Source organism: Mauremys mutica, chromosome 23 (assembly GCF_020497125.1).
Source record: "Mauremys mutica isolate MM-2020 ecotype Southern chromosome 23, ASM2049712v1, whole genome shotgun sequence".
NCBI lineage: Eukaryota > Metazoa > Chordata > Testudines > Geoemydidae > Mauremys > Mauremys mutica.
Window position 1 is genome coordinate 14,645,383 of NC_059094.1, and position 22,070 is coordinate 14,667,452.

Below are 22,070 nucleotides of genomic sequence, written 5' to 3' on the forward strand. Positions count from 1 at the left end.
TTGCCCAGGCTGTTTCTGGTTCCTGCCTCCGAGCCTGGGGGGCGGCTGCGGGGCAGGGGCGGCGGGGCCCCGGAGCTGGCGGGGGCGGGGGGCTGGGAGGGGCCCGTCTCCCCTGCCCGGGCGGGGCGGGCAGGTTGCCGGAGACGCGCTGACGGGGCTCGGAGCGGGGCGGGGGGGAGCCTTTCCCCATGAATGGAGCTGGCGGCCGGGGCACGTCCCCCCGCTGCAGCAGCGGCTCGCGGCGCGTAGCAGCCCCATGGAGCTCAGCCCCTCCGCTCTTCCCTCCCCGCAGCCCGGCCGCCGCCCCGCCGCCCTGCCCCGGGAGCCGGAGGGCAGGAGCCGGCCCTGAGCGGCGGAGCAGCGAGGCAGCCCCCTCCCGCCCCGGGCGGAGCGATGGATCGTGGAGCCGCAGCGCCGGGGAACTGTCCGCGGTCCTGAGATGCCCGCGCCGGGTCCCTGTCTGCGGGAAGAGGCGCTGGGCTCCCGCTGCCCCCCCTGAAGCGGTGCGGCAGGGTCTGCCCCCCCTGCGCCGGAGCCCGGGGCCTGAGCCGTCGGCACAGGGATGCAGGATGCACCCGCTCTGGAGGATGGATCACTTTTTCATCTACATCAACGCAGCCCTGCTGTTTTATTTTAGCTATGCCAGCCTGTTCCTCGTGGAGGCAGGTAAGGAGCAGCCGAGACCTGGCGGGGAGCCTGGGTGGTTAGCAGGGCTCAGCGGATTCTCCACATTTTATCTGTGCATGCTGGACATTGCAAAGCTTACCCCCCCCCCGCGCCCTTTGCAAAGCTCCCCCCCCCCAGCAGGTGTCATTTCGCGGCAGAGAGATGCTCATAAACTTCCAGGTGCTCCAGGGTCCTCCTGAGCGTTAACGCATTTGAGAGACGCTGTTCTGGTGTCGTGACTCGGTGCCCTGTCATGGGAGTTGGCTGGGGAGAGGTCCGGGTCACTGAAGTGTAACTTCACTGCTCTGCACGCCCAGCGCAGGCAGTCTAGGAACTCCTGGCCCTCTCCTGCCAGCCTGGACAGAGAAAGAGGGGCCTCCTGGGGTGTGTGTGTGGGGGGAAGAGGGTTGGGGTTGGAGGGGAGGGGATGCTGGGTAGACTCACTAAAAAGATGATTTATAGGAGAAAATGAAGCAGTGTCCAGAGTCTGCAGGGTGGCTGTGTATCCCGTGTGGGTGGGCAGGAGGTATGCCGTGTGATCTACTCTGAGCACCAGAGATCAAGGACTAGATCTGTGTTAATGGGAAACAATTTTCATTTATCACTGACTCTGACTCCTTCCCCACCCCATCCAAGTAAGGGCTGAGGGCTAGTGATTTTAGAGGCCCGACTTGTGACACCGTAAAAGAGCCTGGTTTTTAGTCAAGTGCTGAGCCACCTGCCTTCTGAAGACCAGGGCCCTTTAAGGTGTCTCAAGTTGGGCACCCAAAGTCGCTAGTCTCTTGAAAATGTAGGTCAGAGTAATAACCATAGGGCATGAAGCAGTCATGAGAGAAGTGCATAAAGTCTGACCCATTCTTTGGACACTCACTACTGAGGACATTGCCATGGCAGAGAGGGTTATCTCCCCTAAGAAAGGTGCTTTCTCCAATTAACAGCCTGAACCACACCAGAAAAGGTAAAACCAGGTCCACCGTGTTCATGTCATGCTCTGTTAACTGTAGCTCCTTCCCCTGTCCCTTTCCCTCTACACCTACCAGCCTATTCAAGGAGCCCTGAAGACACCCCGGCTCCTGGAAGCCGGATGGGCTTTAAGAGAATGAGAATAGCTGGTTTGGCTACTTGCTGCGGTACATTGTGCCTTGACCACATAATAACCAGGCCCCTTTTATCTGAAGTGCTTTTAGAGGCTGTTTTCTTTGGGATGTTGAGGAAGAGGCTTTCTGAAAGGAAGAGGTCACCACATCATTAGTTCTAATTTTTTTTAAAAGGGCTGATGTGTCCTCAGATACACTCCCCTTCTCTGCAGAGCTTTCTCTGTGTTTTCACCCCATAAACAGGTCTGTGGGTGTCATTTTGCTCTGGACCTTCACATGTACTGCCCACACACCACACAGTTACATTTTAAAACAATCGTTACAAGTCCAGACACAATCAAAGGACTCTATTTACTCATACAAAGGACTGTCGCACTCACTCATTCCATTGCAGGTAATATGGCTTTGGCAAAACAGCTGCCTTGATTTACAAAATGCTGATTGCAAGAAGATCTTGCTCTCCAGTATTCTGTACACATTTATCGGTGACACCCAGTTCCAGGAAGTGAAAATGCCTGTATCCGATCCAGACTGGTTAGTGGCTGTAGTTCTGAGAGTCCTTGTCCTATTTGTGCTGGGACAGAAGTGACCTCAAAAATATGCCTTTGGTTTTGATGCAATTGTCCTTGGCCATTGTTCATGTTGCCAGAAGACATTGCAATCCTGAAGTTATCACTCTGCAAATCAGAGGCTGGGAGACATGGTGGGATTTATTAAAAATATTCCTAAAAGAATGAAACAATGGGGAAAATTCACACAGCACAATGAAGGCATTTGCAATTGAAATATCCTTCCCAGTTTCTTGTAAACTAGGACAATCTCCTCTCCTTCTTCCTATCCTTGAGCCACCTGAGTCAGCCAACTGGGAATAAACAAGGGGTTTTGTCCTGTTGTAATTTTTTTTGGCTTGTTTGTTTTAACTGTCTGTTGTTGTCATTGTTTTGTGTATTGTAAAGTGCCTAGGAGTCACTGGCAGAGGGGGTAGGTATACGAAGATAGCAGCATGATCTCGTGGGTAAAGCACAGACCTGGAAAGCAGGAGATCTGGGTTCTATTTCCAGCTTTCTGACCTTGAGCAAGTAACTTCACCTCTGGGAATTCTATTGATTTGGCCCCTGTCCTCACAGTATCTGAGCCCTTCACATACATTATTGGGTTTGTGCTAACACCATCCTCATTTGGCAGAAAGGAAGCTGAGGCCACAAAGAGATTAAGAGATTTACCCAAGGTCACACAGAGAGTCTGTGACAGCTCGGAATTGAACCTTGGTTTCCCAAGCCATAACCACAAGATCATCCTTCCTCCCCAGTCTTGGCTTCTCCATCTGTAAAATGGAGATGATATTTCCTTGCCTCACAGGAGAGTCCTAAAGATAAACCTATTAGTGTCTGCAAAGTGCTTTGAGATCCTCAGATCAAAGGTATGAGAGAAAGTTAGAGTGTTAATATATTTATTAATGGGTTAGGAGTTTACTCAGTCAAGTGAGCCTATGGATTCTAACACTCCTCAGAAAATACATCCCCTGTGAAATCCTATGTGTTCTTCTGCAAAGAGAAAGAGGTGGGTGTGGGTGTGCATGCCTGTGTGAAAAAAGAGAGACTTTTATTACATTACAGGGATTTTGTTTCTCTGAATTAGTACAAATACCTCACTCCCTCACAAGGGCAGGAACAGGTTGGCACAATCCTTCATGGCAATGCCAGGCCCTGCCAATGGATGTAGACACACAAAAAATCTTTCCTTGGGGTCCAGGTTCATGCAGACAATTTAAAAACACTCTTTCTTGGCAAAGGACTGGAGAATAGTATTGCAAACATCCCCTACTAATTTAGCAATCAACGATAGTGTGGCATGGTCTGGAGCAAGAGCCCTGTAATGCACGTATAGGTGTGTCTGTGTAGGGGATTTTCTGCATGTGGCATTCTGCAAATCAGGTCTATTTTGTTGCATGATCAGAAAGCTACAACAAGAGGAGAAATGCAGAGATGACTGGAAAAGAGGAATAGTATTGAAAAGGAAAGATAGATGTGTAAAATAGTCTCTGAACTGTAATGCTGTTGGACAGCTGTCAGGTTCAGGCGAGCAATTGCATTAGCAAAGCCCTCCAACTAATTTCTATAGCTGTCTGCACAGGGGGATCCCTGAGAAAATATTGAAGTCATTTAGTGGGTCTGAAATATGCTTTAGCTTTATAAGAGCGCTCAGCTTTGAGCCTGAATGGCCTGCTCTGCCTGGCCTGTTAGTCCCTGAGCTGCCATCGGCCCGTTCCTCATCACTCAGAGGTAATGAAAAAGGGAAGTGAGCTGTGCAGAACATGGAGTCACAGGGCTGCCATTATGGACTGCCGGAGCAGCCGGGGGATGCTATGCAAAGATGATAAAAGGCTTCAAAATAGGCCAAGGCCATTACAACTTCCCAGTGCAAACAGCTCTCCTGCCATCTGCTAGACACAGTGCATTTCAAGTCTGGTTTATCCCTAGGAGGAAGAGGAGAAAGATACAACACTTCCATGGGGCTACACAGAGCCACCCTGCAGTGTAACTAAGGGCCTGCTCCTACTGAAGTCAATAGCCAAACTTTCATTGACTTCAATGGGAGCTGGACAGGGTCCCAAGTCCTGAAAATTCAGGGAGCCAGGCTCCCTTTGCCATCCACTTCCCCTGTCAAAGAACATCTGGCTGGATTCTGTGCACTGTTCCTGCTTCAAGGCAGCTCAGTGTTCTCAACATCCCCAGACACCTACAGTGCCCTTCAGCTATTCCTAAAAGCTTTCAGTCTGCCCTCAGCTTCTCCCATGCAGCCCCACTGACTACAAGGGGGCAGAAGAGATGCAACTGTGGGCAGGTGTGGATCTTGATAACTGGCCCTGATCCTGTGAGGTGCTGAGCACTCTGAACTCCCTGAAGCCAATGGGAGCCAAGGGCATGCAGCACCTTGCAGGGTCAGGCCCCTTGTCAGAACCTGAAGTGAGCAGTGAAAGGAGGAATGCACTAGAAAGCAGCTGGCAGTCTGACACATCAGATTACAGATGGCAAAGCGACCCACCTGAGCCTGCCCCCATCTCACTGCTGCCTTGGCGTTTCCTGGCCAGCTGATGGACTCTATTGATTTCTACATTTGGCATGAATGAGATTTAATTGAAGTGCAGCGATTTCTAACCTCAGCCTCTAAGCCGGGAACATATTATTCGAAGCAGCCAAGGTTTTCATATGTTCCAAGCACCACCTCTTTCTGAGAACATACATGTGACAAATGGGGATTCATTCCACAGACAGACAGCCATATTAACCCCTCTTCCTCACTCTCTCTCTCTCTCTCTCTCTCACACACACACACACACACACACACACACACACACACAGTCACATATGATATCACTGCTTGCATAAGCTTGCATAAGCAGCCCTCAATGGAGTTGCACCCACTTTGGTGCTGAATTTGACCCAGTACTTTTACTACTGGTTATCAAGTAAAAACCTCCTATTTCATGAAGTACCCAGAAGCCAAATTAATGCCTGACACAAGAATAATTCAGTTAAAAGAATAAATTTACTGAGAACCAAAGCATGCAAATTTTATCTGCTTAGTGAAGCCCTGAGTGTCAGAGAGGAACAAAACTGTTTCATATCTATATAGAAAAGATCCCTATCGTGCATCAGATACTGAATCAAGTAGCTGCAGAATAACCGTTCATTACTTTGTGTAGGTACAAGGTGGGAGGGTTCCAGAGCTTGGGCTCCAGCTCAACCCCGAATGTCTACACCGCAATTTTATAGCCCTGCAGTCCAAGTCCCGTGAGCCCAAGTCAGCCCACGTGGACCAGCCATGGGTGTTTAATTGCAGTATAGACATACCCTGTGTGGTCTTGGGCTAATCATTTAACCTGCCTGTGTCTTTATTTCTCCATCTGTCAAACCACAATTGTAAGTCTTACCTACTTCCCAGGCCTGGTTATTGTTCATACAAGTGATTGGAAGGCGGACTGTGCCGTTTGCATAAGTGCTCAGTGTTGTTGGGATGGAACACTGAATTGTGACGTCATGAAAATATGCTGAAAAATGCCAGTTGGCTCCTTCTTAGCAAATCAAAGCTGAAAGAATAGAAGCGTAGAAGCTAGAGGCAGAGAAATCCTGCCCCAGTCCACAGCTTTGAGGATCAGGGCAGCAATGTTCCCTACAGTGCATCCTTGTCGAGTTTAGCTGTAAATGTTAGTTGATTAGGTTAGTTCACTGACAGTGATCTGGGAATTACTAGTATTTATTTATTTGTTTGTTATTTATTTATTATTTGTATTGCACTAGCACTCAGGAGCCCCAGTTATGGGCCAGGGCCCCATTGCACTAGTTGCTGGACAAACTCATCTGTATAAATACTCCGTGTGGTGTCAATTTTAGGGCAATTCTGCACTGCTTGCTCACTCGGAGCTACTACCAAAGTCAAGTTAGGTGTGCAAGGAATGCAGGATGGGTTCTTTATTGGGAATTATGCAGATGCTTTGAGAGAATATACCACAAACTGACAACTTGAACCCTGAGGCTGAGATTTTCAAAGCTGCCTAAGGAATCAGGATGCTCATTTCCCATTCAAATGAATGGGACCAGGTATCCAAATCCCCTAGGTATCTTTGAACATCTCAGCCTTGTAGTACAGAGGGCCCACTTCCATTCTTTGTTGTGCAGTAGCAGCACAGAGCGTTTGCTATGCTCGCCAGGTGATTTGTATCTTAAGTGCTAAGATACAAATCTTCTATCATAGGTATATTAAAAAACAAACAAACAAAAAAACCCACCTAACTAGCTCTTATGGGGGCAAAAGAGTATGTGAAAGAAGCATCAGTAGTAACATTAGCCAAACACTACATTCGAGCACAAGCTTTCATGCTTGTCATGTAAGTCTTTGCCTTTCTGTACTGGATTTCAAATAATCTTTTGGCACCACCCCCTTGGGAGGCAGGTGTATTATCCCCATTTTACAGTTGGGGAAACAGAAGCACACCGAAGTTCACAGTCACAATCAGGGGCGGCTCTAGGATTTCCGCCACCCCAAGCACGGCGGCATGCCGCGGGAGGCGCTCTAGTGGTCGCCGGTCCCGCAGCTCCGGTGGACCTCCCACAGACGTGCCTGTGGAGGGTCCGCTGGTCCCGCAGCTCCGGTGGACCTCCCGCAGGCATGCCTACGGATGCTCCTCCAGAGCTGCGGGACCAGCGGCCCCTCCGCAGGCACGTCTGCGGGAGGTCCACCGGAGCCGCCTGCCACCCTCCTGCTGGGACGTCGCCCCAAGTGCGCGCTTGGCGCGCTGGGGTCTCGAACCGGCCCTGGTCACAATGCAGTGCTGCTGGCCTTGATCATTGGGTGGAGGTTGGCGCAAGGAGGCTGGAGCTTCAGGGATTGGGAGCACTGCTGCATTGGGGCAGGGTTCCGATCCCAGAAATAGCGCGATGACGTATGGGTAAGCGGTGCCGGTTGTGCTGCACAATGTGGCTCTGCCTGTGGGAAGATGATGCTCATCAAGGAACTGTGAGTTGGGAGCTAGGGCATGCTGGGCAGGCGGAGAGGTGCAAGCCCCCGACTCCACTCCCCAGCTGGGGCAAGTCTCCGACCCCACTCCCTGGCGGGAGTGCTGGGAGGGCGGAGTGGGGCAAGCCTCTGACCCCACTCCCTGGCAGCAGCTCAAGGGCCAGATTAAAAGGTCTGACGGGCCAAACACGGCTTTCAGGCTTGTGCACCCCTGTGCTATTCTGTAGTTTGAACCCACTGCCTCTTGTCCTGCCCTCTGTTGCAAGAGAGAACAACTTTTCTCCATCTTTTTTATGGCAGCCATTCCAGTATTTGCAGACGGCTGTCATGTCCCCCCTTAATCTCCTCTTTTCCAAACTAAACATACCCAGTTCCTTCAGCCTTTGCTCACATGGCTTGTGTTCCATCCCTCTGATCATCTTTGTCGCTCGCCTCTGGATCCTTTCCAGTTCCTCTGCATCCTTTCTATACATTGGTGACCAAAATTGGACACAGTATTCCAGCTGAGGCCTAACCTAATCAAAGGGGGGTTGTTGCAGGTTGGAGTCTAATGAATCCGGGGCTGGCATCCAACTGCTAAAATATGTGGTGGAAACTGACCCTGTGCATGTTATTAAAAAAAGTGAGATATGGAGTTAATTAGAGACATGCTACTCCTTTCCAACCATGTAAATATTACAGGGCAGTGGAGTCCCTTGTGTATCAGTAAGGGCTGGCAATTCTACCACTATAATCAGCTTGTTCTGTATCAGTGTCTTGGTTCTCATGTGATTACTTGTCCCCTGGTCTCTAAATGTAAAAAAACCAAGTAGTTTATTAAACTCTCCAGCTTGCTCAGAACATTTCTCTCATGTTACGTAGCCGCAGAAAGAGAGGGGTCATAAACCAGAACTTTTTACCCGAAACATGCTGAGTATGTGGGCTCTGGATTAAATTGGCCCCTGGATCTGGCTTTCAGATTGCAGAACTAAAACCCAGATCCATCCCCATTTCTTCCTGTCTCTAGGATTTAATCAGGTTGGGGGCTTATAAACAAATACTGGAGCATAACGAGAGGGAACATTAGGCTAGGGCCCAATCCTTCAGTCATGATCAATGCTCACTTCAGAGAAGGATCTGCTTGATTGAACTCTGCAAGCCAGATGCTGGGGAAGAGCGTCTCCTGCGACTGAGAGACACTCAGTTCAGGAGATTGGGAGGCATCAGGGACTGGTGGTGGTGTATGTGTCAGCCCTATGGTGAGTTAATGCAGCTAAGAAGCTACTCTAACTTATACACCAGCTGAAGATCAGCTCCGCCAGCTTCTCCCACCAGCGCAACTCTCATCTGGCCAGTTATGGCCGGAATCCAGCTCCTTTGTGCTGCCTGAATGGCACAAAATGACCTAGTCCAAACTGAGAATCTGGCCCAATGCCTTCATATATACACTCACAGCTCCCCATGGAGTTGGCGAGTGGGGGCTGTGGCGTTTGGACCATGACTGTAGCATTTTGTAAGGGGGTGGGTGGTTTGCAGGGAATAACTGACTCCTTTCTAGCACTAAAGAATCACCAGTTGGGCTTTTTGTTCTTTGAAACTGTCTGATTTCATTTCTCTCATGTGACTCAGAGCCTGAATGGCAGTGGTAGACGGGTCCATGCTCCCTCCCACTCCCCTGCAGGCTTCCGTCATTAAAATGCTCAAGAAAGCTGAAGACTGCTTCAGCCCTTGCTAAATACCCCATAAAGTTGACAAGCAATTATACCTGCTGAAGGAAATCCCACTGTGAGAGCAAAGAAAGGGCTCTGAGACGGAACTAAAGCAATTCCTTTCACACACATCTCTCTGCGTTGGAGAGAAAGGACCCCCACAGCCCTCGAAGGGAGAGGGGGTGTGCTTCAATGCCTTGGAGAGAACATTGTTCAGAAGATTTAACAACAGCTCTTTCCCCTGCAGGTCATGTTCTTATGCCACTTGCTTCTGCTGTAAAGGTCATGGCACAGGGAACAAAAAGCCGTGGTGATTTAATCCTGACATTTACCGCTTCCCCTAGGAAAGGACATGCAGCTGGTAGGTCCTGCTTGGGCTCAAGGATGCATTGAAGGGACCAGGTAGTGATGGGAAAGACTGATCCATTTCAGAGCCTTGGCTGTGGCTTAGGTTCCTGGTCCTCTTGCTGGAGGCTGTGAAGAATTTAAGTCTTACACAGCATTAAGAAGCTCCCTGCAGAATAGGAACTAAGCAATTCAGAAATTCCCCGTGGTCCCAGTGCAAGCCATGTTAGAGTGGGAAGAGAGTTCACTCTGCTCCATCTGCTTCCAAGTACAGTCACAGACCTAGTTGCAGCTTCTGAAGGAGCTGAGATCAAAGCAAACAGATTGCTTGGGAGGTTTCTCACCTTTGCACCCCAAACCAGGGGAGACTAAACTTAGAAATGGGCTCCAATACTGTATCCACCTTCTGAACAGATGACTCAGCCAGTGGAAGTGACCTCAAAGGATGTGATAGTACCACAGATCCTCACTTCCATTGTTTAATTACTTCTTCCTGCAGCTTACATGGCAAGGGGACACAAAATTGGCTTGTACTATCAACTGCACAGTAAAGGCTCACTGCTAAACAGGGGGGGAATTGCTAACCGAGAGTGGCTTCCAAAGAAAGATCTGCAACAGCAAGAGTTGTGGTTCAAGCAGAGGAGCCAGGAATTCCTGAGCAAAGTGAACCCCTAACACCGACTCTCTTTGTGTCCTTGGGCACCTCATTTAATGCCTGCCTCAGTTTGTCCATCTGTGCAAAGGGGATGAAATACCTACATACTATCCAAGGGACAGTAAGGGACTGGTTAGTTTATTTCTGTTTAACTGTGTTGGGGCCTATTCCCTTCTCCGGGTGGATCCCATAGGAGCCTGCCTTCCCTTAGAGAGGCTAGTGCTGCACAGTGTGTGACCTCTTCTATTCACACATGCACACACTGCTTTTGTGACTCTTGTCGGAAGGCTATGAATTCCCAAGAGCAGACGTCTCTATTCCAAAACTCCCGTTACAGAAAGCAAGTGTGAGCTTTAAGAAATGAACCCCTGTGTCTTCTGGCTAGACCACAATTCTTATTTTGTACATTCCTTACCCAGCATCTAAAGAGTCCAACACACCACATCTGATCTTTGATCAAAAAGTGCCTGGTGTCTCCCTTGCAATGAAGTTACTGGAGGGGGACATAGGGCTGGATTTTCAAAAGGAGCTTAGGAACGCAGGTTCCATTGACTTACAGTGAGACTTGTGCTTCTAAGTCACTTGGGAGCTGTTGGAAACCCCACTCTAAGACTTTAGCAGCCAGGGCTCAAGGAACGTTAGCCGGCATTAAGGAGGGGTGACACCGCAGAAAGCTGCTGATGCATCGCAGTGCATGCGTTGAGATGGAATGGAAACTGATCAAAGCTGAAGACAAAGGGATCAGACTCTGAGGGGGAAATCCTTCAGGAACTTGGGCTGAAGTAGGCAAAAGACATCTCCCCTCTTAGGGCAGAGAGAAGGCAGAAGAGTGTTTGGGAGACCTGTAGCTGAGGCCAGGCCGGAAGTGGATACCTGATTGGGCTCCCAACTTACATAGCTAGGCAGCAGGCACAGGGCTTTGGGTGGCTCTGGTACCTTTCTTAAGCAATTGTCCAGGAGACCAAGAAAAATCAGTTTGATGGATCAGAACTACACTCACCGTATCCAAGGCTCCTCTAGGGCAGACTGTAAGGCAGGATGCTGGCTAACAAGATGACTCAGCCAGTGGAAGTCTCTTGTATTGGCTTCACTGTATCATTTATAAAATAGGGCATTAGGTACAGTTAAAGTATTAGAGATCCATAAGCTATTAAGTACAGATCATATACTGTACGTAGCACTAAATATACATATTGTATAATATATACAGATGACATTAAATATAGATCAGATATACTAGATAGGATGTATGAGGTAGGCATAGTCAATCAGATATAGGTCAGGTACTATATTGGGTATACTGTACATAGGGTATTGAATATAGATCCGATAGTGATGATATATAGGGTATTAGGTATAGATCAGACATTGGTCAGGCATAGGAATACCTCTAGGTACAGATCCATAGATAGATATGAGCTAGTGGGTATAGTGTGGGTACCACTCTAGCACTGGGTATGGATTGGCAGGGTACTCTACATACTGTTCATGGTGTAGTTTGTAGTCAATCTCCCCAACTAATAGATGTGCTGGGTGATTATTGGTTGACACCAGCAAGGGCTGTGATATCAACCCCTGTGCAACAGCAACCCAACAGGCAGGTAGGGAGCTTCCCATCCTCCAGGCCTCCTGTTCCTGACACCAGGAGCCGCTGGTGGTAAGGTGAGAGGCCAGTGACAAATTAGTCCAAAGCCATAAATGTTTTCTCTCTCTTTAAAGAAAAAAAGCTGCTTAATAATCAGCAGAGCATTTAATGAGAGGCAAAGAGGAGTTCTCAGCATTAAGAGCATATTCATGGTAATTTTCACTGCTTGTGCCTCTTTGTTGCGTGGAGAAGGCTATGCCCTGCATTCTCCAAAAGGACCCAGAGTATGCAGCTGTGAGGCACGGCTGTGACTCACAGCGCCTGGGGTATGAAGGGCAAGGGTCCACCTTGTGAAAGCTCCCTGCTGGAAGAAAACAAGAGCGATCATGGTTTGTTTCACAGCAGCCACTGCCCATGAGAAACTGGCATGATTTTATTTTAACTAAACAAATGGGCACAAAAAGGAGAACATCTTTTCATGTGCATGCATGTCGCTAACTCAAACTCCGCCAAACAGATGTTCTTTCAGTTTTGAGAGAGGAATTTGCTCCGGTGGGGTTATGGCCTATGAGTTGGAATGAAGTTAAACAGCTAAATCACAAACCCTGGAACATATGGTCTATTGTTGACTAAAAGGCTGATGCAGCCATCCCTAGTGCATCAGAAATGAATGTGCCTGGGGAGGGCTGGGTGACTGTTGCATAGAAAGTTCCCCAGATATCCTGCCTGCATGTTGAAATGAGTTCAGATGAACATTACCCCCTCTGCCTCTGGGGTCACTTTCTGATAATGGTTTGAGTTTTACTGACATAAGCATTCGCAGAAAGCAAAATTCAGAGCTGCACGCACAGTATCAGGGAATTCAACATTTAGATTTGTCCACCTAAGCATTCGTGCTGAAAATGCTCACACAGAGCCAGTCAGAGACCAGAAACTGGATCTCATCTATCTAATCAAAACACAACTGGAATTCCAAAGAAAGTGTGATCGACCCAGAGAGTAAGAAAGTTTATGGAATAAATCCAAACAGCAAACAGATTCAAGGAAATCACAATCTCATCCTGGATCTTCCAGGACCTTCGTAGCAAACACTTAGCTCTGTCCGTGGAGAATTTACTTGCTTCGCTTCACATTTCTGCAAATGGCCTCACATCACTTTTATACTGGATTAACTCCATTGATTTCAAAGGCGTGCGTCCTGATTTACAGGGGGGTAAAGGGAGAGCATTGGGCCCACTGTGTTTGATTTTAGTGCATCTCCCTTTACCATCCATTTCTTGGGGTTTCTATTGTGCAGATGGAGGTAGTGAAGTATCCTTAATCCCCTTCCCCACCTGCTCTCTCTCCTGGTCTGTATTGTGACTCCTGTTTTATAGGCTCCTGTCTCTGTGGAAACGTTTGGGCTGCAACCTTGCAGTGCACTTCGCTATCACGTCACAGCCTCGCAGCCTTATTTAACCTGCTCATGTTGAAGGTGTTTGCTCTGCTTCTCCGTATCTGCTGGCTCTTCCCACCTCCCCCACATTTTATGGCATCGGAAAATTTAGGCATTTTTTATATTATCCTTTCCGCAAGGTCATTAATATCCCTGCTAAACCAAAGGGATTCAGATGCCAGTATTGGTGCCACCCACATATTCCTTCTCCCCATCCTGAATGCTCTTTTACCCACACACTCTGTTTCCCGGTAATTCACTTGTTTCAATAACCTTCCCAATCCCAGGCTGTATAAATCACCCCATGCTGTGGTAGCCTCTCTCAACAGCATCTGGGAAAGCACAACAGGCAGGGATTTAGCTGCATGGCTGTACTTTAGAAGGGGGTAGACACCTTGCTCAAAGCACCATTACCATGCTGCAATCAGAACCTGTTTTGTCTGCTGCACCCTTCTCCCTCCCACCTCTCAGCTCAGTCATAGCCTCAATACATTCTAGCAAATTCATCGGGCATGACTCACGGACCTTCCCTGTATGAAGCTCTTCAAACTGCCCCTTACTAAAATAAGACCCTACTCTGATTTGCAACTGGGTTTTTAAAGGGGGTTTAAGTAATAGTGGAAAGTGCTGGACTGACAACCCTGGAGACCAAAGTCCTCTCTTGCTGCCTCAGCTGAGTCCAGAAGGGACTGTGCTAGGGGTGAGAAAGGAGCACTGGCCAGTGACCCATCCTGTCCTTGGCCTCTCTGATGAGGCTGCCAACCAGGGCCTCATTTACTGACCATAATGAAAGGGGTTTGTTTGTTTTTTTGGCTGCTGGGATTACAAATGCATTTCACATGGGCCACAGAAGAGATGACAACAATTTCTGATTGATGCTGACCTGATCGAATAAAGGATCTTCCCTCTGCAAACTCTTTGAGCCACCGATCATTAGTTACTGCTCCATTTCAAGCCACTGCCCAGCCTTTCGTGAGATTCCAACAATCTGGGCCAGGGGCTTTCTTATTGCCCTTTTTGCTTCCTGAAGGACTGTGGGCTGGAACCCATCTGGGCCCGATGCCTTGTCTAGACCTTCCCATTCCTAATTGCCTCGTTACTGATTCCTGGAGCTTTTGACGCATGATCACACCTGTTGGCAATGGAAGCACCCAGGTCTTGCCCGAGAGTGTTGTTTGGAAGGGGTTACAGGGTCATTGCTTTCCTGTTAGTTCGAAGCCAGGAGGGTTGGTTGGAAGTTCAGCCAGTCCCTCAGCAGTCAGCTCATCAGCCCCACAAATGTGGTCATTTAAAATAAACAAATCAAAGGAGACCTAACTTCTGCCCACCCTGGCCTTGTGGCACCACCAGGTGGCTTGTAAAGCATCAGCATTTCAAAGCAGCAGGGAAATAAAAATAAAAGAAACACACACACCCAATCAATAACAATACAAGCAATCAGGAGAATGATGAGGGGCAGTTGGCCCAATGCTGGGAGTGGGGAGGATATGGCCCTAATGTGGTCACTAAACTTCTACCTAGTAAAGTTACTGGTGCATCTTCTGTCATTCAGTGGGAGAAGAAAAATCTCTTGGGTGCTGCAGCCTGCCCAGGGTTCAGCTGCACTTAACCTGCGTTGCTCGCCCACTTGCAGTGGCTGTGCACCAGGCAACTGGTCACCCATGTTACATGAAAATCGGGCTCTGACAGTGTCGTAATTAGACTTAACAGTTACTGCTGCATTTCCTAGAGCTGTTGTCCCAGGCTGGCTGCAGACTCAGGCAGACAGAACTGTGTCAGCTAGATGCCCATCACCTTTGGAAGATTTTCCTTATAGCCATAAGGGCTCGAGACAGCCAAGTTTCTTCACTGAAAGCTTGCAGTGTGCTGCCCCTGAATCCCAGATTAGTACCTTGTGTGGGCAGGTGCACAGCTCAGGGCTTGAAGGCCTCTGGCCTAATGGTCTGAGCCAGCGCAGAACTAGGAGCATCGATCTTCTGTGTTCAAAGCAGGACTCCGACAATGACTCCCCGGGTGACCTTGGGCAAGTCATGTCCCTGTTCTCTACCTCAGTTTCCCCCCAAATGGGGCTCTATTTGCCTGCTCCACAAGGCTGCAGGGATGGATGGGGATGAAGCCTTGGAAGGTGGCACGTTCTGAGGACGGGTACACTTTTGGAGCTCTTTAACCATGTATCCTCTGGCAGGGCCATGTTCCACTCCTGCAGGTGGACCAGTGGCCATGGTCTCCTCCTTCCTTTCCCCCACTCCTTCTCGTCCCCGCCCCCACCGCTGCATTGCTGTCAATAGGGCCAGCTGCAGGAGGGCTGATGTCACTCACTCCGATCTGCAGCTGGCAGCCCTTGGCCAGCAGCCACTGCTGCGGCAGGGGTTCCAGGACTGCCAGAGCCGGAGGAAGCGGGCTAGGGAGCAATGCGACAGCCTGGGGGCTCAGGGAGGAGGCAGATCCGGACTGGCGTGGGGGGCACGGGGTGGGCAGTGATGGAGGGCACGGCGGAGGGAGGCGACAGGGCCCGCGGTTGCAGAGGACGCCCACAGAGGTAGGTGCTAACATGGCTGCGAGCGGCCAGTCCCCCGACCGGGAGCAATAGTGTAAAATAAAATTTTGGGGCACCGCTTTTTGGTGCCCCCAAATCTTGGCGCCCTAGGTGGCCGCCTAGTTCGCCTAGTGGTTACACCGGCCCTGCACCCCCCTCTTCACTGCATGTGGGTTTCAAATCCCCAAGGGCGTTAACTAGGGCACCAGTGTTACCCGGGGTTCTTTCAACCTGAAGCTCTTGGTAATTTTTACTCTGTGCAAGGAGGTGTCAGGAAATAAATCGGGGAGACACGGCTGTCCGACTGATAGATGGCTGGCACAAACAGGACAACATGAGAGTGCTTTCACCTAAAGCTAAACTTTACTTAGTCTCAAGCACTTACACACGTCTGCAATGGTTAATAAAACACTCCCAACCCTTGATAATTACCAAAGCTGAGTGTGGCTCTCGAGTGACACAGCGGCAGGCTTCCGGTGGCCAAATCTTCCGTCTGCCAGTGGGGACCGCAAGATGTATCCAGAGGGAGAGTCCAAAAAGAGCCCAAAAGAGTCCCCAAACGAGTCCAACTATCTCAAGCTTTCCCCCTTATTGATACATTAGTAATAGAATGACATGTCCCTTAAAGAAAGCTTGTTAAGTGAGCAGTTCCAATGGGCAAGCAAGAGGCTCCTTCTGATGATTGATTAACCAGGTGTGGGTTTTTCCAGAGTTTGCAGCCTTGAGACCCCAATAGACATTCCTGGGGCACATCCCGCTCTTTTAAAATGCATGTATCAGCAACTTCAACACAATTCTTATCAGGAAGGACGCGGGGTCAAGCTGCCCTTTCTGTGGCACCCCAAAACTCCCCCCCCCTCCTGCCTTGGTCAAGCTGAGACTGCTGAATGGCCAACTTACAGCTTGCTGACTAGGCCGCCTTTAACAATAAGCCATAGTGGTTTCAGGCACTTTACTGGTTTGCCAAAGTCTCCCCGTACACCAGCACTCCAGGACTTCCAACTACAGGCCACCCTTGGTGACGTGCTGAGTACCCAGGCAGGGTCCTGTTTGCCTTTCACTCTCACTGCAGTCCGGGCAAGCTCTAATGGAGAAAGCAGGGGGGTGTGTGACAGACTAGCTAGATGAAGAGTATGTGATGGCGTTGTGTGGCATAAAAGCTTTATCAGCATGAGTTTGGGATGCAGTGTCTAAAGGGTTAAATATTTTACATGCATGTTTAATGTTACTCTAAATCATCCAAGGGGGCTGGAGAATTTAATGGCCACCAAAAACATGGTATGTCTATGTCTCAAAGTTCCACACGCCTGGAGCCAGTACATAGATGAAGGGCATCTGCAGCCCCCTAGCTAAGGGGCAGTGGCTGACCTGGGTTAAATCCCTGTTTCCTCTTATTACAGGAAACCATGTCCGATGCCTTACAGGAATCGACTGCTCCTCCTCTCTAGCTCCTTCCCTGTCTCCTGCCTGCACCAGTGACTTTGCCATAGTAAAGCTTGTGTTTTGTCTCCTTGCAGACAGCCCGTCCGCTCCAGTCAATGTCACAGTCAAACATCTGAAGGCCAACTCGGCTGTTGTGACCTGGGATGTTCTGGAGGATGAAGTTGTTATTGGATTTGCAATCTCCCAGCAGGTATCCTCACCATATGGCCCCCCTCCCCTCTCCACATGTGCTGGGTCCCCCTCAGCTCTACCCACCTGCTCTGGGCCTTAGGAGCAGGGAAGAAAGGGCAAACTCTGGATTTCTCATGGTGCAGCCGCCCCGCCTGCAGCTCTCACAAGGCTCTTGCAGAGCTCTGACACAGAATCAGCCTCTTCCTTCACCTTAACCCATTTCCAGGGGGTTGGATTTAGGACATGCCCCAAATGTATAATCCTGGGGACAGAGAAGAACTGCACACTGACAGGAGAGTAGACAAGTTAGCATCAGCCTGGATGATTACCCCAGGGAGAGGGGTGACTGTGCAAAGCAACTCACGGTCTTCGCAGCAAAGGGGCTGAGCGGGGCAATGGATCCATCAGCGAAACGCCCCCAGGGGATTCAATGGTTCGGGAGACTGGAGAAGGGCTAGTTTGGAGGACTCCCCTAATCATCTCCACCTCATGCCCCACCCAGCTCTTAGTTACATCTCATGGCAGGGAAAGCAGTTATAGCTATGCACACAAATCTGCTCAGGGCCAGAGGCTGCCCCCAGTCATGTCCCTGGAAGTTTTGCTGCTGGCTTCAGTGAGAGCAGGAGCAGGCCGGAACGATTTAATGGCTTCACGCTTCCAGGGCCCAAAGGTGACTAGGCAGAAAATGCAACCTGACAGCGCTAGCATCAGCCCCAAATCTCGGCAATAGCTCTGCTGAGAGGTAAGTGCCGACAGGGATAGAACATGGGGAAGATGAGAGCACATCTCCTTAAAGCCAGCATTGGGAGGTTGCCATTTCATTCATAGAGGATGAGATTCATGTAGAGGCCAGCACAAAACATCGGCACCACGACATCTCTGAGGAGCCGGGGACACTAGAGGTGCCGAGGCCTTGTGCTGGGCTCTGCACAGGATGAGTTTCACCCAGAAGCTCCAGATGCTTTGAGTGGAATTTGCGGCTCCTGCTCTGTTGTGACGTTCTACAAGCTGAAGCTAGTGAGGGAGCTCCTGGGAGATGGCACGTGTTACCAGGTGATATGGGCCTTGCACACCCATGCCCTTAGGGTATACGGATAAATACTAGAGAGATCCAGAGTCTGAACCATTCATCCAACTGGCTCTGAACCTCAAGGGAAATGGAACCAGTCCCTCTCCACCAAGCCTTTACCAGGTCACCTTCTCTACAAGTACTGGGCCTGACTTCCCTCCAGAATCAATCAGGAGAATCTCCACTGAAGTCAGTGGAGTTACACGTGTGTCAGTGATGTCAGTGGGAGAAGGGCTGGGCCCACTGTTTCTGGCGAGTCGGAGGAGCGAGTGGCTGTCACCTGCACCCGCTTGCATAAAAGCAGCTGTAGCTGGTCTCACTGCTTGAGAAGCCTGTGATCAGATTAGAGCACACGTCTTTCCTCCTACGCACGGGCTAGGGGGACTTTAAAGGGCAGCTGTCAGGGGCCCTGGGGAGCAGTGGAACGCGTCTATGTAGCAAGGCATCCGTCACCCAGACAGAACCCTCCCTCTGAGCTCCTGTGCTTTCCTGCCTTGGGCTTGCAGAAGAAGGATGTGCGGATGCTGCGCTTCATCCAAGAGGTGAACACCACCACCCGCTCGTGCGCCCTCTGGGACCTGGAGGAGGACACTGAGTATATTGTGCATGTCCAGTCCATCAGCATCCAAGGCCAGAGTCCAGCCAGTGAACCCGTCCTCTTCAAGACCCCCAGGGAAGCCGAGAAGCTGGCCTCAAAGAATAAAGGCAAGTGTGGGCGAGTTCTTACATGGCCCCATGGGCTGCCCCAGATGCAGGGCCGTGTTGGCCAGCAAAGTGGGACACGGTGCCTGGTGCATTCAAAAATAAGACCAGCCGAGCTAAATGCAGGCAGGGCTAAATTCGCTTGTTGCAGTCCCATTGTAGTCAGTGGGATCAGACCCGTGTAACTACACACAGGAGCGGGCATGGGGGATGTACAGACGTAACACATGGGCAAAGTGTGTCGTGTCCTGACTCTCTTAGCCTGCATGTTACACACAGGTTCTAGAATTTCTGTTTACATTCTCCATGGGTGGTTGTTACTGGCCCATAGAAACGTTTATGAGACCAAGGCTAAGGCTCAGGAGTTGGGAGTTCTCGGATGGTGGAAATACTGTGACAAGACCTGATCTCTGGTCGGTTCAGCTCCCTGAGGCAAAAATAGAACGTCAGTGAAAAACACCAATACAGAGATGAGACCTCGGCCTAATCCTCAGCTGGTGAAAGTTGGTGTGGTTCTGCTGACTTGAAGCTATGCCGGTTTTCACCAGTGGAGGACCTGGCCCTCATTGTTTATTCAGGCTCTGCTGGGGAACAAACAAAAAACCGAACAATTCACGGGTGCCCGTGTTAGTGAAAGTGCCTGAAGATGACATGATGGGGTCAGACTCAGGAGTGCTCCTGGCCTCACCTGCCCCCTGAAGTCACTGGCAGCTTCTGCTGATCTCTCACTCTCTCCCCATGACTGAGGTGGGGTGTTCTAGAGGAAACAAACAAGGGTCAGATTGGAAACTGGGATGTAGAGGGAAAATCTTCCTTCTTTCATCCCACTGCCCCAGGCCATTCAGTCCCCTGTACCTGTAAGGCCAAATTCTGAGGTCAGACTGAGCCTACAGGGAGTGATGGCAATTTTATACCTTCAGATGGCTCCCTAAATGTGCATGTTACACCAATTTATGCTCCTTCAGACTCAGCCCCTCCCACTGGTGTGCAATTCACCCCCCCTTTACATCACCTCTGAGTCAATGCACTGGGTCTCGCTGAGTGTGAATGAGTCTAGGAGAGGCTAAGCTGGTGTAACTCATTTCAAGAAGCCAGAAGTGAGGTGCGCAGCATGGAAAGCAACTGACAGGGCGGAATAAGGATGTGTAAATTAAAGGAGGCCGTCCCTTTCTTATTGCATCTTCCAGCTGCTGGGCAAGCAAGTTCCCTCAGCCTAGACTCCCTTAAACTCACACCGGTAAGGGAAAAGCAGCACTAAGAGAGTTTAAATGAGTGTAGAGGAATCTAAGGCATACCAGCTACACATCTCAGATTGCAGTCTGAGACCATACTAGTGTCAAGACTGGGATACTCCCTAATGGTAAGGACACAAGAATCTTTGCTGGTAAAGTGACTTTTGTATATCACATTAACCACAGCAAGACTGGCCTGTTTCAGCAAAATTATGAACCCCAGTAGAACCTCAGCCGCTAGTGCTCCCAGCACCTGAATCTCCATTGCTCTTTCCTCAGTGGGTAGCTTAGAGGCAGAGGGAATGAGGACTGTTCTCAGGACTAGTGTCTGGCAGGAGCATGCCAATCAGCCCAGCAAATGAAGAGTGCCTGGGGAAATTTTTGGTCAGACTCTGCACGCAGTTTGGGATAGAACTCCTGAGGATTCATGCCAGGGACGCTGCAGCAGCATTAAGATGAGGCTGTGAGAGACTCACTAAACCTCCCTGCACTTGGATTCTAAGAGACACCAATGGATATCCTGCTTTTTTAAAATCTGAAATGTTTTTGCCAAATCAGTTACGGCCAGTCAGGGAAATGCTTTTTAATTTGTCCCTTCTGAGCAGAAATCCAGCCAAAATCAGATGGTGCCAAGGCAGGTCAAAGAGATGTTCTGCAGCAGCAAGGCACTCTAATGAACAGGGGACAGGGAAGAGCAGGAGTCCAGGTTATAAAGGGTTACTAGTTGATTAGGTTAGGCCATATTGTATTGCAGGGTTCTCTTTCTGCTGAAATGATTTGGAGTCTGTCAATAGTGAATTGCTGTTCATCTGAAAACACTGAGAAGAGCATTGTCTGCTTCCCAGGAGATCTGAACTGCAATCTTCTTGGTCCTCCAAGGCCAGGGCTGTACATTATGGCTTGTGAAGAGGTACTACTCATTCCTGCATCCCGCAGCTCTGCTGAAAAAGATTATGCCAACCCTGCATACTACAGGACATAAATCCTGAGCCGGGCGGGCAGGAATTCTGCACAGAATAGTGATGCGATGACTAGAATACACCATGCGGAGATATTCCAGTGATGGGTGCTACAGAAAACTCTAACAGAGAGAGAAAGGAACGGGGATGCTAGCAGCTGACTGAGGCGTGATGACTCTGGACAATTCATGCTACTTTTGAACCTTGTGCACTCACCGTCAAAGGCTGGGGCACATAGTAAAACGGGTGTCTAGTGAGAGACTTTAATGTGGTCAGCTGGGGTTTACATTTCCAAATCTTCCAAGGGGTTTTCAGATCTGCAGCCACCCAGCTTTGCTCACTAACTATCTGTGAGTTTGGGGGGAGGGGAAGGAGCATGTGAAAGGAGCAGGCAGAGCCTGACTGAACTCATTACACAAATGGAACTCATTGTCTCTCTCTCCCCTGTGCAGATGAGGTGACGATGAAGGAGATGGGGAAGAACCAGCAGCTGCGAGCTGGGGAAATTCTCATAATTGTCGTGGTGTTATTCATGTGGGCAGGTTGGTAGCAGTCCCTATGATGAAGGCATGTAATGTCCCAGAGTCATGTGTGGGTGTGTGTGAGAATATACACCCATGATGGCCAGGAAGAGATATGCAGAGTAATCCCTACCCCTGCCCCCTGTATGCAGCATTGCACATTTGGATATAAGTGCATTTCACTTTCGTCTGTAGCATCAGGTAAGAGGAGAGGCAGGCGACTGCTGGAGGCAGGAACTGGACTGGCTGAAGTAGTCTCATTTAGTACAGCAGGAGGTAGTATAATGGATTTAATGAACCAATTGTCTGATCTGCTGTGGTAAATCCTATATTCTCAATCCTTCCAGAAAAAACTTGATGGTAATCCCCTTAACCCCACACCAGAATCCAGCCCCTTCTGTTTCATTAACACAATGCAGCCCAAGTGAAGTGTGCCACTCTCACTATAT

General features: G+C 49.6%; 1 protein-coding gene across 1 annotated transcript in view; it reads left to right on the forward strand.

The window, feature by feature from the left end:
• Positions 1–219: 219 nt before the first annotated feature.
• Positions 220–22,070, forward strand: part of FNDC5 (fibronectin type III domain containing 5) — a 30,214-nt gene continuing 8,363 nt past the window's right edge. Inside the window, exons 1-4 of the mRNA XM_044997689.1 lie at positions 220–666; positions 17,042–17,157; positions 18,714–18,912; positions 21,553–21,642. Of these exons, the coding sequence (XP_044853624.1) occupies positions 570–666; positions 17,042–17,157; positions 18,714–18,912; positions 21,553–21,642 (502 nt within the window). The 5' untranslated portion in view covers positions 220–569. The remainder of the gene's footprint in view (positions 667–17,041; positions 17,158–18,713; positions 18,913–21,552; positions 21,643–22,070) is intronic.